General features: G+C 58.8%; 1 protein-coding gene across 10 annotated transcripts in view; it reads left to right on the top strand.

Moving 5' to 3' along the window:
* The window catches only part of KLC4 (kinesin light chain 4), a 51,734-nt gene that overhangs the window by 16,946 nt on the left and 19,280 nt on the right, over positions 1–15,508 (top strand). For 4 of the 10 annotated variants that reach the window (XM_030558155.1, XM_030558153.1, XM_030558151.1 and 1 more), the window contains 12 exons: positions 2,058–2,328; positions 2,584–2,814; positions 3,238–3,316; positions 3,511–3,736; positions 4,124–4,211; positions 4,740–4,841; positions 5,520–5,693; positions 5,841–5,940; positions 6,586–6,644; positions 12,725–12,792; positions 13,701–13,809; positions 14,823–14,981. In XM_030558155.1, coding sequence (XP_030414015.1) covers positions 2,080–2,328; positions 2,584–2,814; positions 3,238–3,316; positions 3,511–3,736; positions 4,124–4,211; positions 4,740–4,841; positions 5,520–5,693; positions 5,841–5,940; positions 6,586–6,644; positions 12,725–12,792; positions 13,701–13,809; positions 14,823–14,981 — 1,644 coding nt within the window. In that variant the 5' untranslated portion in view covers positions 2,058–2,079. Of the gene's footprint in view, positions 1–579; positions 704–2,057; positions 2,329–2,583; positions 2,815–3,237; positions 3,317–3,510; positions 3,737–4,123; positions 4,212–4,739; positions 4,842–5,519; positions 5,694–5,840; positions 5,941–6,585; positions 6,645–6,970; positions 10,743–12,724; positions 12,793–13,700; positions 13,810–14,822; positions 14,982–15,508 lie in introns of those variants that run through there. The other 6 variants (XM_030558157.1, XM_030558159.1, XM_030558154.1 and 3 more) reach the window with 5 other exon arrangements.

The raw sequence follows: 15,508 nt of genomic DNA, 5'->3' as shown, positions 1-15,508 counted from the left end.
CTTCACAGGCCGAGGCCCCTTCAGCGTCTCCCAGTGCTCTTGGTGCAAGAGCCTTCTGCTCTGCAGCCTTCCTCTGTCTCCGAGGGCAGTGACTGCCAGTCTCCTCTCTTCCCCTCCCACTTACTGTCTCACAGTGGGTGGGCGATCCTCTCCAACTTCTGTGTGCAACTAGTGTCCCTGGGGCTGTGTCCCTGCAGCTGCAGTGACCACCTCTCCTCTGGGGCACCCCTCCCCACCACAGGGAACTGGAGGCCTAGATGGCAGGGGCTATCTTGAGCAGCTGCCTCCTGGAGAGCTGAGGGGAGTATGCCTGCTGGGGTGGGAGTTCTGTAGAGACTTGATTTGTTCCCTCATGCTGCACCTGGAGCAGGATTTCTTGTTATGCTGTAAACACAGGCAGGAGACTGTTGCTGAGCAAAGAGCCGATAACACACAAAGGTGGGTCCTAACAGCAGAACAAAGGCAAATCTGCTGCCAGCACCCTCCCTTCACTCCTCCCTTTTCTGGCTGGCGTAATACCCTGGCCACCTGCCACTTTCCTTCCAGTGGGTCATGTGAGCCCAGGTTGCACTGCCTGCCTGGTATCTCTCCATGTCTGCAGAGGCAATGCTGGTGGGCAGACTCCAGCAGCTGCTGCTGCATCCCCCTGCACTGGCACTAGGTCCCTGCCCTAATCCAGCCCTAGGTAGGGACACTGAGTGAGGTAAGAATTGGATGTGCCTGGAGCCAGGGCACTTGTCTGGCGTAGGGGAGGCAGGGGGGATGGTCAGGCTGGAGTGTGAAGGGGCTGATCTCTGGGGCGGTATGTTGCTATCTTGCACCTTGACACCACCTAAAGGAGGAGTGGATGTGAGGGAGCCAGAGACCAGACCCTACAGGTCTGCCAGGGAGGGACAGCCAGGGCACAGGACTTCTGCTTGCAGTGTGTGGTGTTCTCTCTGGACTGCAGTTGCCAAATGTGCCGGTGCTTTCCCTGCACCTAGTCCGTTCACGCCCAGGACTGCAGAGTGCATGCTGTCCCCATTGTGCCAGGAACAGCACGGAAGGCTCCTGTGCAGGGCTCCAGCAGTAACAATGACACACTATAAACAGGAACTCTCACAGTTCCCCTGCAAAGGTTGGTGGGCTCTTATTCTCCCATTGCACATAGAGAGAGACGGGGCATGGAGTGACTTGTGCCCAGGAGCCCTGTGCTGAGAACAGTCCCTTGGCTGGCAGCAGGGCAAATTACCCAGAAAAAAGGCTGCTGTCATTCCAGAGAAGAATCTTCCTGGGGAGTTCTGGCAGTGTAGCTGTTGTGGTACTGTTGTATTGCTGTTGGAATTTCCCTGTGTGTAACAGCCTTCAGTAACTTGGTGGTATCTTCCCCTCTTGCTTGTGCCCAATCCTGTCTGTCATGCTGTAGTCCTTTCCCCTGGCTCAGAGCAATGCATGTCTTTGTTCTGGGGGTGGTGAGCCTTTTAGGCTGGCTGAGGTCAGTGCCTCCCAGCCCTGCGGCAGGTGCTTTCTCAAGGGATTCACTGCTGAGGAAGCAACAGACTTCGGGTTGGATTCTTTCTATCTTCCCTTTGTCCTTTCTTCTTACCCAGCCAAGGTGCCTCGTGCCTCTTTGCGCTGGTTCCCACTGGTGCTCTCTCAGTGGGAGGTGTGTTCACCATAAGTCCAGCTGCCAATTACTTATCTCCGCTCTTAAAGGGCAGCTAAATCAGCTTTCTTAGCTGCCAAAGGTGTGGGGGCGTAGAGGAGCGCGTCAGTTCTGACGCTGGCGCTCTGTCTCCTGCCCACGCATGCTATTCCTGCAGGTGGCAGACAGCCCTCCATGTCCCCCTCCTCTTAGAAGAGGGTAGGCCCAAAAGTTCTCCCCTCCCTGAAGGAGACGGGATGAAGAGAGGAGAGGGGTAATCAAAAGCATCTGAGGCCTGGTCCCTGGTATCCCCTCTGACTTGTCTGTGGGGGTGGGGCTCTAAGCAGCTTCTCTCTTAGGATCTTGCGCCATTGTAGCTCCCCTGGGCCAGGCTCTGACACTCACCAAAGCTCTACTCTTCTCTCGTTGCTAGGCAGGCGTGTAGGTGAAGGACTATGTCCACAATGGTGTACCCAAGGGAGGAGAAGCTGGACAAGCTGAGCCAGGAGGAGATCATCTGCAACACCAAGCTGGTGATGCAGGGGCTGGAGGCCCTCAAGAACGAGCACAACTCCATCCTGCACAGCCTACTGGAGACCATCAAGTGTCTGAAGAAGGATGAGGAGGCCAACCTGGTGCATGAGAAATCCAATCTGCTTCGCAAGTCGGTGGAGATGATTGAGCTGGGGCTTGGGGAGGCTCAGGTGAGCGACGGGGAGGCATGGTAGCAAGCACATGGGTAGGGGTCACCCAGGGGTCTGGTGTAGGAGGGCAGATACAGTACTGTGCCATCCCCAGGGGCTGCAGAATCCTCTGCCAGATCTGAGCCTGGCAATGGCTAACCTCTGTCTGGAGAGGCAGATGGGTCCAGAGTGCAGCGTAGTGGGGCTGCCTTGGGGAGAGGCTGTGCTGGTTCTCCTGCTGGATTAATGATGTTGCTGTTGGCTTTCTTGGTGCAGGTAATGATGGCTCTGTCCAGCCACCTGAATGCAGTGGAGTCAGAGAAGCAGAAGCTGCGTGCCCAGGTGCGGAGACTGTGCCAGGAGAACCAGTGGCTGCGAGATGAGCTGGCCAACACCCAGCAGAAGCTGCAACGCAGTGAGCAAACGGTGGCCCAGCTTGAGGAGGAGAAGAAGCACCTGGAGTTCATGAACCAGCTGAAGAAATACGATGAGGACGTCTCACCATCGGTAAAAGTCATTGCTGCAGGGGGCGCTAACTCCCAGAGCTATCCCACAGGGCTGAGCCGAGGGATAGATGGGCCCTCCAGGAGTGCCCAGCCTCCATGGCTTGTGCTCTGGACATCCGGCAGTGTGTGTCAGTCCTGCCCCTTGGGATTCCTCAAGCCCCAAAAGGGGAGTGTGCTTTCACCTGCCTGAACCAGGGCCTGTCTGCTAAGGAGCCAGCTATGATGTGGGACCCTGCTGCCAGGACCGGGAGTGAGACTCAGGGTGGGAGTGGGCTCACTGACCATGGGGCGACTGGGCCCATGGGATGGGGAGAGCACCTGCCTCACCTCAGTGGGTACTGGACCCTGCACAGGATGGGGTGGGGAGCTGTCTTACTAGGGTGCTGGCACTTTACACTGATGGTTCTTCCCTTCCCACTGCCAGGAGGAGAAGGAAGGAGACTCCACAAAGGACTCCCTGGATGATCTGTTCCCGAATGAAGAAGAGGAACATGGCCCAGGAAGTAAGTGGTTCCAGTCCCCCCTACCCCATCCTCCCACCTTCTCCTGTGGTCTGTCTGCTGGGGCCTGTAATAAGAGCCCTGGCTGGTTTGAGGTGAGTGGGTAGCCTAGCGTGGCTGGTGCTGTGAGGCCAAGCGGTGTGCTGCCCGTGCTCTGTGCCCACCAGCAGCCTGGTTACTTGTGTGTGTGTTTGCAGTGCCCCACCAGCACAGCAGTGCGGTGGCAGCTGCCCAGCAGGGTGGCTACGAGATCCCAGCACGCTTGCGTACCCTCCACAACCTGGTGATCCAGTACGCCTCACAGGGGCGCTACGAGGTAGCTGTGCCGCTCTGCAAGCAGGCACTGGAGGACCTGGAGAAGACATCAGGCCATGACCACCCCGATGTGGCCACCATGCTCAACATCCTGGCGCTGGTGTACAGGTGAGTGTTGGGGTGGGGAGCAGAGCCCTGCCACTTCTTCCCCATCTACCAGTGCAGGAGTCTGGCAAATGTACGGCTCCTGCATCTGGCAGAGTCTTCCTTTGGAAACTGCTTGGGGTCAGGTGATAGCCATGAAGCCCAGGCCCCATGAGCCTGGGGTGGGCTTTACAGAAAGCCATGGGAGGGCTGGGATTTGGGGAGAGCTGTAGGGCATGGGGAGGGATGGGAGAGGGCAGGCTGGAATGGGCTGAGAGCTGTGGTTGGTGAGGCTCATTGGGAATTGGAAAAGGCTGCAGGGTTGCCGGGGGAGCTGTTTTCCCAGGTGCCGCATGCTCAGAATCCCAGCACTCTAGACCTGCACTGTGATACACTGACTTTGTGCTGCAGGGATCAGAATAAATACAAAGAGGCAGCCCATCTGCTGAACGACGCACTCTCCATTCGCGAGAAGACGCTGGGGAAAGACCACCCTGCAGTGAGTATCTGCTGCCCTGGCCCTGGGGGCACATGTCCCCTGCTGGCTGGGGAGTGGGGGCCAGGTGGGCAGGAAGCATGTCACGTTCCCTCCCACCATTCTCCGTGATACATGTGGCTGGGCTGCTCACTGATCGCACAACAGGCTGCCATGGAAAGCCCCAGGTGGCAGGGAATGGGGCTCAGGCACTGGCACATTCTGCCTCTCTGCACCATGCCAGGGGATCAGGTGAGGGCACATGCAGTCCCAGTCCTGACTCCAGCACTTCTGGGAGGAGTTTGGGTTTTATCCTGGGCATCCTGGATACCTGTGTGCTGCTTCCTTAGTGCGTCTGGCACCTGCCGCTGGATCCAGGCTGCTGCTTCCTGGCCCAGCTAGCTGGGCAGCCTTGCTGTGTGCTGCCAAGCTGCTGTGGTGCCTCACCACAGTGGCTGCAATAGTCAGTGCAAAGGGACCAGGTGGCCTTGCTCCCTAGGCACATTCCGTCTGGTTCCTTCTCACTTCAGTGGGGTGGGGCTTGTTCTGTAGGTGGCCGCGACCCTCAACAATCTGGCTGTTCTTTATGGCAAGAGAGGAAAGTACAAGGAGGCAGAGCCGCTGTGCAAGCGAGCCCTGGAGATCCGCGAGAAGGTACCTGCCTGAGCCCTCCATGTGTGCATGTATACACCCTCACCCCTCTTGATGGGCTGCTCCCCAGCCCTGAGATCTGGGAGAAGGTACCAGCATTGCCCTCCCCCGGCTCCTCCTAGCAGTCAGCCTGGCTGGGAGGACAGGGAGATGAGTTCATGATTCTAGGACTTCAGTAACTCAGCCAGAGGCGAGGGATCTATTACAGCAGTGGGTGGGTGAGGTTCTGTGGCCTGCAGTGTGCGGGAGGTCAGACTAGATGATTGTGATGGTCCCTTCTGGCCTTAAAGTCCGAGTCCCCAATACCCTGAAAAATATCCAGCAGGTCCCTGTAGTTATCCCCTGCCCCGAGTGCGCTGACCTCTGCCACCTGCTCCCCTGCCTCCAGCTTTGTTTTGTAGTGCCAGGGTCCCCATCTCCATTCACTGCCTATGGACCTTTTCTCTGAATCTCCCTGGCATTGGGCCACCATGTAGCTACAGGCCATGCCCCTGAGGGACCAGCTGGAGTCTACTTGTTCCCTACCTTTTAGGTTCTGGGAGCGCTGGGTAAGGGCTGGTGTGCTAGAGTGTCTCTTAGTAGAGTAGGGCATTCCCAGGAGTCCAAGGAGGAGCAGCCATGGGGCCTGTAGTGATCTGGAAGGGGTTGCTGTCTGAGGCCTCCCTTCTCTGGCTTCTCCAGGTTCTAGGCAAAGACCATCCAGACGTGGCCAAGCAGCTGAACAACCTGGCACTGCTGTGCCAGAACCAGGGCAAGTACGAGGAGGTGGAGTACTACTACCGCCGGGCACTGGAGATCTACGAGAGCCGCCTGGGCCATGACGACCCCAATGTGGCCAAGACCAAGAACAACTTGGTGCGTCTGCAGGGAGAGGGGGGCTGTCTGGGTGGCATCTGGGTCAGTGGGGGGAGGAGCTGGGAGAGCTGACTGGGGGGACCTAGGGGGTAATCATGGTCCCAAGTGGCCCAGTGGGGCTTGAAAAACTCTCTCTATTGGTTGCAGGCCTCCTGCTATCTGAAACAAGGCAAATACAAGGATGCTGAGGTGCTGTACAAGGAGATCCTCACCCGCGCCCATGTGAAGGAGTTTGGCTCTGTGGATGGTATGTACAGCTGGAAATGGTTGGGGGACATGGGGAGCCTAGCCATAGCTCTCTGAGGAGTTCCCCATTCCAGCTATGGGACTGGCACTATGCAATGTCCCCTCTGCTGGCAGGGCGAGTCCCTGCAAAGCCTGCTGCACTCTGCACCCTGCCTGGGCTTGTCTCTGTGCACTGGGAAGGGAGAGGGCACCCATTCCCCTGCAGGGCTGGCACCACGAGAGCTAACCACAGACCTTGCAGAGCACAGTGACACTGTACAATGGCGAACAGCTGTCCTTGCGCCGCCATCCCTGGGCAGGGCACCGCCCTGCCCCTCTCCCTCAACCATGCAGAGTGGCTGGAGGCTTTCCCTGGGGCTAAGGGGAAGGTCATTTATGTGTGGAGAGCAGGTCAGTGACTATGAAACCAGCAAGGGATTAGCAGCCCACGAGCAGGGGATGCAGCCCCTTCTGGGGTTGGGGAGAGCCCCACAGGCAGTGTCCCGTGGAGAGAGCCGGAGAGGTGCGTTCTGAAGCCAGTGTCCCATGATCCTGGCTGGTTCCTAGGTGGGGAGTGGGGCTGCAGCGTGTGCCAGATGCATAGGTGGGTAGGGCGGAGTTCCGGAGCGAGGTCATGAACAGCACTCTGTTGTGTTTTGCCCCACAGATGAGCACAAGCCGATCTGGATGCACGCGGAGGAGAGGGAGGAGATGAGCAAGGTGAGGGTAAGAGGTCAGATCAGCACAGCCTCTGACAGTGGAGAAAGCCCAGTGGCTCAGCTTGGATTCTGGGGTGAGGAGGGAGCTGGAGTCTCTTCTCTTCCCTAGGGGTGGGAGGGGAGTCTCTGCTTTCTGTAACCCCTCTAGAGGAGCAGGGGCAGGGCATAGGCATAGGGAGGGAGGCAGGGTGCTGCAGCTGGGCAGGGGCGTGGCAGAGGTGGAGGTGCTGCAATTGCTCTCTTGTGCCTGTATGGGAAGGAGAGCTGTGCTCAGGCTGGGGGGAGGCCTGCTGTGTGCCTAGCTGTGCCTGCATATTTTCTCTTTGCTTGTAGTGCTCTTCCTAGGACACGCTGGACCGCGGAAGATGGCAGAATGACAGCATGTTTCTGTGCCAGAGACTTAGCTTCCAGCCCCGAAGGGCCTTGAAAGTCCAGCTCACTCCTGGGTTAGCCCATAAGGCTGATCAGGAGAAAGGGAACCTGAGAGGAGAGGCAGACAGGACTGGGAAGAGGCTGCAGTCTGCTGCCTCCATCATCTCCCCCAGAGAACCTTCTGCTGTGTGCTGCTGGAGCCAGAATGGGACCTAGAGTTCTCCCCGGCACCCTGGTCCTTCCAGCCCAGCTCTGAGGGAGGGCAACGCAGACCTTGCCGGCATTTAGAGCCCAGAGAGCACGAGGCCTTGGGAGCCAGGCAGCCTTCCCGGAGCAGTGGGCAGCAGCCCGGGCTCTCTGGCAAATGGGAATTGACCCCGGCAGTTGTGAGAGAGAGCCAGGTGCACTCCTGAGATAGACTGAGCTAAACAGACATACGGAGCAGGTGTCCCTTCTTATACAGCAGGCAAGACACAGGAGCCCACAGCACACCTGTCGCCCCCGCCCCCATGCAGATGCAGCAGGAAGGCCTCTCTTAGGTCTCTCGTCTGTGTGCACAGACCCTGCACCGGGAGCCGGCAGTCAGGCTTGGCAGAGTCGTCATCTAGGTGGCCAGGCTGGAGTTTGAGGGCTTGAGTAACTAACTCTGAATGGTGCAGGTGCACGGCCTCTTTGAGATCCCACCCTGTCTCTGGAAGCTGTCCCAGCTTCTATCCTGCACAGTGCAGTCTAGTCTAGAGGTCTCTCTCTTGGCCTCTGTGCTCCCCAAGCTGCAATCTCTTCACCTCCCAGTGTAGTCCCTGTCGGACACTGAGGGCCCCTTGAGAAGCAGACCCCCATGCTGGGCAGGGGATACTGCAGGGGGGCCATGATTCTTTACAGCACACAAGCTGTAAAGAATCATGGTGGCAGTGCCACTGCTGCTCTAAGCTAGTTCACCCCTTGGGTGCTCTATGCTGCCTGCACCCACTGCTCCACCTAAGCAGGGTGGTGGCCCTTGGTCCATGCTGCCAAGGGCCTGCTGGGTTGATACCAGCATTTATTGTAAGCCACAGGTCCGCTGGCTGTGCCAATAGCCTGGCTAGACAAGGCCTCTGGGAAAGAGGAGGGAGTGACATGGCAATTGTCAAGGCAAGATTTCTAGCACCTGATAGCATTTGTGGGGTCTCCTCCAGTGGGTGTGCCAGCGGGGTGCCAGTTCTGAGCAGTGAGGAGTTAGCTGTGGAGGAGGGAGAGCCTTTTTGGCTCCAGCTGGGTTCTGTCACTGAGGCCTTTTGTGGATGGCTAAACCAAATGTAGGGTTTGGAGCTATTGTTGGAGCTTGTTAATGTCTCCCGAAAGGAGGACTGGTGCCAACTCTTGACACTGGGGGCTGTGCTGAATCTCAGCATCTCTGTAAGCAGCCTTTGGGAGCTGGGTGATGGAAGAGGTGGTGGTGGTGAGGCAGCCTTGGCATTGCCTGGAGGCCTGCTGGAACTTTCCCATCCCTGCCCATCTGTCCTAGCACTGTGCAGGGCTCGAGGTGATCCAGCCGTGGATGAAGGTCAGTTGACCGTGCTGAGCCCATTAGGTCTGTTAGTTGCCTTTGATGCCATTGCCCATACACTTCTGTTGACTCTGTTGTGGCCCCTGACTGGGGTGGCTGGGCTTGCTCCTAAGGGCTTCTGCACCTGGCTGCTTTGTCACCTAGGCTGAGGTCACTGCTGTCAGAGCTCCACAGGGTACTGTTGTGTCCCCCTTCACATGTGCAGGTGAGGTTCTGGAGGTTGCAGTGCCACCTGCCCAGATGGTGCAGGGTCAGTGCTCTCCCAGGGCTGGCTGGAGGCTCACCGCTGCTGGTGGTGTTTAAGGGGCAGATCTCTAGAGATTGACAGATGACATGTGGAGCTTGCTGCTCGGCTGCATTCAGGGCATGTTGCTGCGTGGAGGCCTGCCTGCGCTGCTAGCCTTGGCGTGTGGGATTGCTGATTGGAGCGGCTCCGTGTCCTGTTGCTTTCCCTGTGCATCCAGAGCTCCATGGCCAGGTACATGGTGAGCCCTGGCTCACTGGTTCAGAGCTGAGGAGCCTGCCAGGGTATGTAAGGGGGTCTGGCGAGCCTGCAGCATCCTTCCTGTTTGCGTGTGCCAGGAGGCTCCAGGGAAGGCCCTTCCTTCAGAAAGGCAGCTCCCATGGCCCCCTGCTCTCCATGGGCCTTAGTGTTGCTCTGACAGATGGGAGCAGCTCCCTTACCAGGGGGACTGGGAGGGGAGACCGCAGCTCAGGCTAGTAGACCACTCAGGTCTTTAGTCACCACCATCCCTGCCTGAGCCCTGAGGGCTCACATCTGCTTACTCACCTCTGGGCCCTGCTTCCCAGGCCTTGTGCATGCTCCATACGCGCACACTCCCAGAGCCGAACTTCTGGCCTGGGGCGTACACATTTAGCTTTGAGCTAGAGAAGTCTCCATGTCCCCATAGCTCTCCTGCTGCCACCTCAGGACAAGACTCTGCCCCAAGGAGGTTCCACCGGGGTCCCTGAAACTGCCTTGGCCAGTGCTGGGCAAGGTGGCTTCTTATGCCTGTACTGCCCCTTCCTGCTTCTAGCCCAGAGCAGCTCTGAGCTCCAGCTGGGAAGGAGTGGCTCCAGCAGCCCGCTTTTCTGGGAGCTGCATTTGAGTGGTGTGTTCTCTCCTCAGGGGCCAGGACTGGGCCTTTGCTCCCCTGTACAGGGCTGAGATGCTTTCCAGGCTACTGCTGAGCACAGAGACGAGGGGGGGGGCGGGGGGGAAACCTCTGGCTCCTGCTAGTGGAGGTGGCTTCATGTGTTGGGCATTCTGCAGTGCAGTGATGCGGTGCCAGCCGCCCCCGGGGCATATTGTGGCTCCCCTCACAAGCTAGCAGCAGTGGGCTGGGTGTAAGGAGACAGCTGTGTTGTAGCCAGTGGGAGACGTGCATGCTAGCCTAACCCACAGGTGGTCCCCGTTCCCTTGAGCTGAGCTCTCTTGGTTCTGTGGAGCACTAGCCCAGCCCTGGGTTGAGGGGTGTTGCTCCCATTCCCTCCCACGCCTGGAGGCCCTCCCTGCTATACCTGGTTGCCTGTCTGTTTTCTCCCATTAAAAAGCATCATACCCATTTTGGCAGAGCTTCACTTTCTTTCTCTTTACTTATTGTTTCACAGACCATCACGATGGGGCTGCGTGCCTGGGTGGGTGGATTTGCTAGCAGGGGCACATGCAGGGATTGGGCAGGGCCAAGACAGGAGCTGTGCCCCCCAGGGAAGGGAGGGTGTTGGGCATGGCAGTGGCAGCTGGAATGCTCCTGTGCTCACTGTTTGAGAAATGCCTACTGGTAGGAATAGCCTCACTCTCCCCATGATGTGGGGGCTGGGAGGGAGCTCTGTGGTGATGCCAGCCCAGGGTGCTGCAGCAGATATCCTGGCAGGAGAATCAGTGGGTGTTTAAAGGCAGGGCTGAGAGATATAGAGTCTGGGTCCCAGCCCTTGTCTCACGCTGCATGAGCGTGCTGTAACTGGGATGCTGCCAGCGCCCGGACTCCAGCCCAGTCCCAGGCATCTACGCTGCAATTTCATAGTCCTTCAGCCTGAGTCAGCTGACACAGGCCAGCCCCAGGTGTTTTATTGTATGACATGCCTCAGGAGGCGGCAGGTAGACCAATCCAAGCAGTCAATTGCTGGGGTAAAGCCTCCAAGCAAACAATCTGTGTTTCAATACAGCCAAGTGTAAATGTATACATCTAGGAACAAAGAATGCAGGCCATACTTAAGGGGTGAGAGACTACCCTGGCAAGCAGTGACTGAAAAAGATGTGAGGGTTGTGGTGGATGATTGGCTGAACATCAGCTCCCACTGTGGCCAAAAGGCCTAATGCGATCCTGGAGTGCATGAACGGGAATCTCGAGTGGGAGTAGAGAGGTTATTTTACCTCTCTGTTTGGCACTGGCATCAGTGCTGCTGGAGTCTGTCCAGTTCTGGTGCCCACAGTTCGAGAAGGCTGTTGATACATTGGAGAGGGGTCAGAGAAGAGCCATGAGGATGATTAAAGGGTTAGAAAACCTGCCCTAGAGTGATAGACCCAAGGAGCTCCATCTATTCAGCTTAAAGAGAAGGTTGGGAGGTGACCTGAGGTCAGTCAATAAGTACCTACATGGGGAAGGAATATTTAACAATGAGCTCTTCAGTCTAGCAGACAAAGGTCTAACACAGCCCATGGCTGGAAGCTGAAGCAGTGTTTCCTCATTGCCAGGGGTGGGGTGGGGTGCTCCAGGCTGATGGTATGTGTGCAGGGCTGGCTCCAGGCCCCATGGATGGGGTGAGACCTGTACCCACTAGGATTGTTTAGCCCCCTGCTGCTCACCGTCCCGCTCTCTGTCCAGAGCGCTCTAGCTATTGACCTCATGGCTGTGTCATCCTGTGGTCGTGCTGGGGGCTCCACCAGCCCCAGAGCCCATTATTCTGACTGGCTGTGCAAGAAGGAGGAACTGAAGCTAGATGCCCAGCAGGCCACACCTGGGCTCCTGGGCAGAGGGAGGGCTGGGCATGGCCTGTCACTGTCCCCAGATCTGACATGGCTGGGGTGCTTCCCCTTGTGGTCTTGGCAAGGCTGGGTTAGCCTGGGCCGATGCCCTGGCCAGGCAAGGAAAGCCAGGGAAGCGAAGGCCCAGTCCTGGCCCCTGAGGAGAGAGCACACCGCTCAAATGCAGCTCCCAGCCCTGAGGGAGAGGGCATGTCTGAGTGTCCCCACACTGGCTGCCTGCCCTGGAGGTTGGAGTAACAGGCCCAGGGGCTGGATTCCTCCAAAGAGAGCGGCTCTGCCCTGTGGGAAGGCTCCCTGGGGTCACTCGGGCCAAAATGCTCTCACAGGGGCCTGGAGAAGCCGCCTAGACTGGAGTAAGACTCTGAAATGGGAGGGGCCCGATGTGCAGAGCTGAGAGCCCCACTGCCCTCCCTGCGGGCTCCCCTCTCTGACAGCCCCTGTGTGAGGATCTGGCCCTTTAAACCAGCCCAAGGACTGAGCTCTGAATGTTTGGGCTCTTGCCTGTCCCCTTTGGGCAGTGCTTAACTTGTAACGAGAGGTGCTAAGGCTCCAGCAATGTGTTTACATTCATAACTGGTGCAGGAAGCCCAGTAATGCTGGGGCTCTGAACTGCCAAGCCCAGTGGTGCTGGGGCTCAGGCCTGGCACAAATAAGCTCTGCCTTTGTGCCCCGGTGACTATGGGGTCAGGAGGCACTGCCCTCTCCACCTGCTTGAAACGTGCGCAGGGTGGTGCACATGGCATTGCTACTACCCCAGCCTTGGTTGTGGCACTGCCACCCATGGTGCTCAGAGCCATCTGCCCTGGGCTTAGGTCTGTTTCAGCTCCAGCACTGCTGGCCCCACTCAGGCTGGCGTGGAAACCAGCCACTGTGTTTGTGAAAATCTCAGGGAGCAGTGGCTGGGCAGGCAGGTCCGGCCCCAAAGTGGGGCAGGAAAGTGCCATGCCCCAGCGGGAATGGGCTCCAGGGATGGGGTGGCTCTAGGGAGCTCAGGCTGGATGTAGAGCTTCTCTGGGGGCCCCCATAGAACTGGGGGGCAGGGATGGAAAGGGGGATGTTTAAATGCTGAGCTGCCGCTGGCCACAGCTATCAGGGTCGGGCTCAGTCCAGCATGGAGTGGGGCTGTTCTGGGGGCCTGAGGCAGGCACCGCTCTAGCTAACCTCTCCTCTCCTTCCCTTGCAGAGCAAACAGAGAGACAGTGACCCCTATGCAGAGTACGGCAGCTGGTACAAAGCCTGCAAAGTCAGCAGGTAAGGCGGGGCTTGGGGAGCCAGGAGGCCATGGCATCAGCGTTGGCAACCAGCCCCTCTGGAGCCAAGGTGCTGCCCTGCCACACCCTTCAGCACAGTAATAGCCCCTGCAATGCTTTCCTTGCCTCGTGCTGGCTGCCCTGCCCTCTCCAGCACTTGTCTGGGGGTTGGCCTCTTTAGCTTGATTACTTTATCTTGTGTGTACATCTGCTTTCATTGCCCTCTGCCTGTGAAGGTCCGAAGAGCTGCAGATCTTGGCTCTCTCACCAACAGAAGCTGGTCCAGTAAAAGACATTCCCTCCGCCCCCTTGTGTCTCCCTAACCAAGCCTGTCAGACAGGGGAGTCCATGTGCCTCTCTCGAGGGCAGGCTGGACATAGGAGCCGCCTCTCAAACACACGGGAAGAACCTATTTCCAGCAGCTGCCCACCCCATCCATAGTCACTGGATGATTTTCAGGGCCAGTGTGTCACCAGCTGACACATGCCATCTTACCTGACACTTTAGAGACTCAGCTGGGGCAATGAGTGTCAGACTGAGCTGAGTTATATATGGGCTGCCCTCTGCCAGTTTGCACGGAGCAGCTGTTAGGGCCACAGGTGCTCCTTAGGGGCGTGCAGCGTCTGTGCGTTCACAGTGTCTTCAGGGAGAGTTGATGGCTGGGCCCTCCTGTGCAGCGTGGCCCATGCCAGAAGGCCAGGCGCCTGGCGGCTCCATTCCCCTGCTCTCCCACTCCATCCCAGCTATGGCCCATCTGCTGTCCCCTGGGACGCTCCCAGGCACTGTCACACAGAGCTGAGCCTTCCCAGCGTGGCAGGGGGCCCCACCCACTCCAGAGCAAGAGGTGCCAGGAGCTGCTGGGAGGATAGATGGCTGCTGCCTCAGCCTCACATTTCCTCTCGCCCTCAGCCCCACAGTGACCACCACCCTGCGGAACCTAGGCGCTTTGTACAGGCGCCAGGGCAAGCTGGAAGCAGCAGAGACGCTGGAGGCATGTGCAGTGCAGTCTCGGCGGCAGGTAACCCCTGGCAATCTGGGCAGTGGGATGGAGCTGGGGGGGTGGGGGCAGGGGTTGCTCACTGGCGCCTCCCCTCAGAGTAGCAACAGGATCTCTTGGGAGTGGGGCCCTGTGATGCCTACCACTGCCGAGGCTCCCTAGGCTTGGTGGATTTAAATCCATGCGGTCCCATCGGCTCCCCCCAGCTGGGGCTTGGGAGGAGTCACTCAGGAAAACGCTCCTGCCACAGATCTGCTAGCCTGGCCGGGAGCTAGGGAGCCATTCATCTGCACCACAAAAGCTTTTGGGGAGACTGAGGCGTGAAGAGATCAAACTGACAGTTGGACACACAAGGTCCCAGGCCTGGCCTGCAGCCGAGGGCTGCCTGAGCGGCTAACAAATGGGTGACTGCGGGGGGCTGGAAGGTGGCAGAGCGTGCCCCGGTCTGGCTAGAAGGGCTCTGGCGGAGATCCCGGGAACTGCAGGGCTGGAAGCATTGCTTGGTACTGGGAGGGTAGGAGGGTTAATAATCAGAGCGCTGAAGCCTCTGGCTGAATGTGAGAGGATAGCCCGACCGGCATAGCTTCTGCAAAGGGCAGTAGTGCCCCTCCGAGCTGAAACAGCTGCTGAGCGGGAGCGGCGGCACCTTCCACGAGGCCCCTTGCAAAGGGCTGCTCGGGACACGGGCTGCTAGCGGCAGAAGGACGTAGGCGATGGCTGGTGGGACTGTCGGCTCTCTGGTCAGGCTCTGTCCGGCCTGCGTGTAATGCTCTAGCCGCCCATTCAGAGTGGTGAGCTGGGGGTGGGGACGCCCTGCTGCCCACAGCAAGTCTCTCCTGGGCTCTCCCTTCCCTGCTGTGTGTGGTTGGGCCCGAAGGGGACAGCACAAAGCCAGCCTCCCCCCGAGCATTCTGGTCCTGGAGCTGGCACGGCCCATCCCCTGCCCCCGCGTCCCGGGGCAGACGGTGGCACTGGCTCTCCGTAGCAGCCAGGGGCCAGCCCTGACTGATCCTCTTGTGCTGACTCCTCTGCAGGGCATTGACCCCATTAACCAGACCAAGGTGGTGGAGATTCTGAAGGAGGGAGCCGGTGCGGAGCGGAGGAGGAGCCGTGACAGCCTGGCGGGCACTGTCAAGTATGAGAACACCACAGACGGGAGCGAGGAAGTGAGTATGGGCGTGCAGTGGAGCAGGGTAAGTACAAGTCCACCATCAAGAACTGCCTAGGCCAGCCGGGAGAGGCAGGGGGCAGCACCTGCCCAGGGCCCCTGCTGGAGTGCTGCCCCCTGCAGTCTCCAGGAGCTGATGGCCTGTCGTGGCATCCCTGCCTGCCTCATTCATTCCCTGCACCCTGCCCTGCCCTGCCCTGCCCTCTCTCGCCATTAGCCAGCTGGGACAGGGAGAGGAGCGCCTGGCACTCGCTCCGAGGGGCTGCTGAGCCTGGCATTGGAAATGTCCAGAACAAAGCAGCCCTGGCTTGCCCCTAACTGAGCCTTGGCATCCCCTTAACACCCCTCCTGGCTATGTCTGCATCGCACACCGACTGCCAGCCCTGAGTGGGATTCCTGAGGGAGCCTGGCAGACAGCTCCTGTGCCCTGTGGTGGGCAGCACCCTGCTGCGGGGTGGGGGGGTGCATGTGAGTGTGACTAGGGAGTGGGTTATAGCTGCAGGCAGCTCTCTACCCTCACTGCTGTCCTGGGGGCTGAAAGCATGTGTCCCC

Source organism: Gopherus evgoodei, chromosome 3, assembly GCF_007399415.2.
Source record: "Gopherus evgoodei ecotype Sinaloan lineage chromosome 3, rGopEvg1_v1.p, whole genome shotgun sequence".
Taxonomy (NCBI): Eukaryota; Metazoa; Chordata; order Testudines; family Testudinidae; genus Gopherus; species Gopherus evgoodei.
Note: the sequence above shows the minus strand (reverse complement) of the source record. Positions and strands in the feature narration are given on the sequence as shown.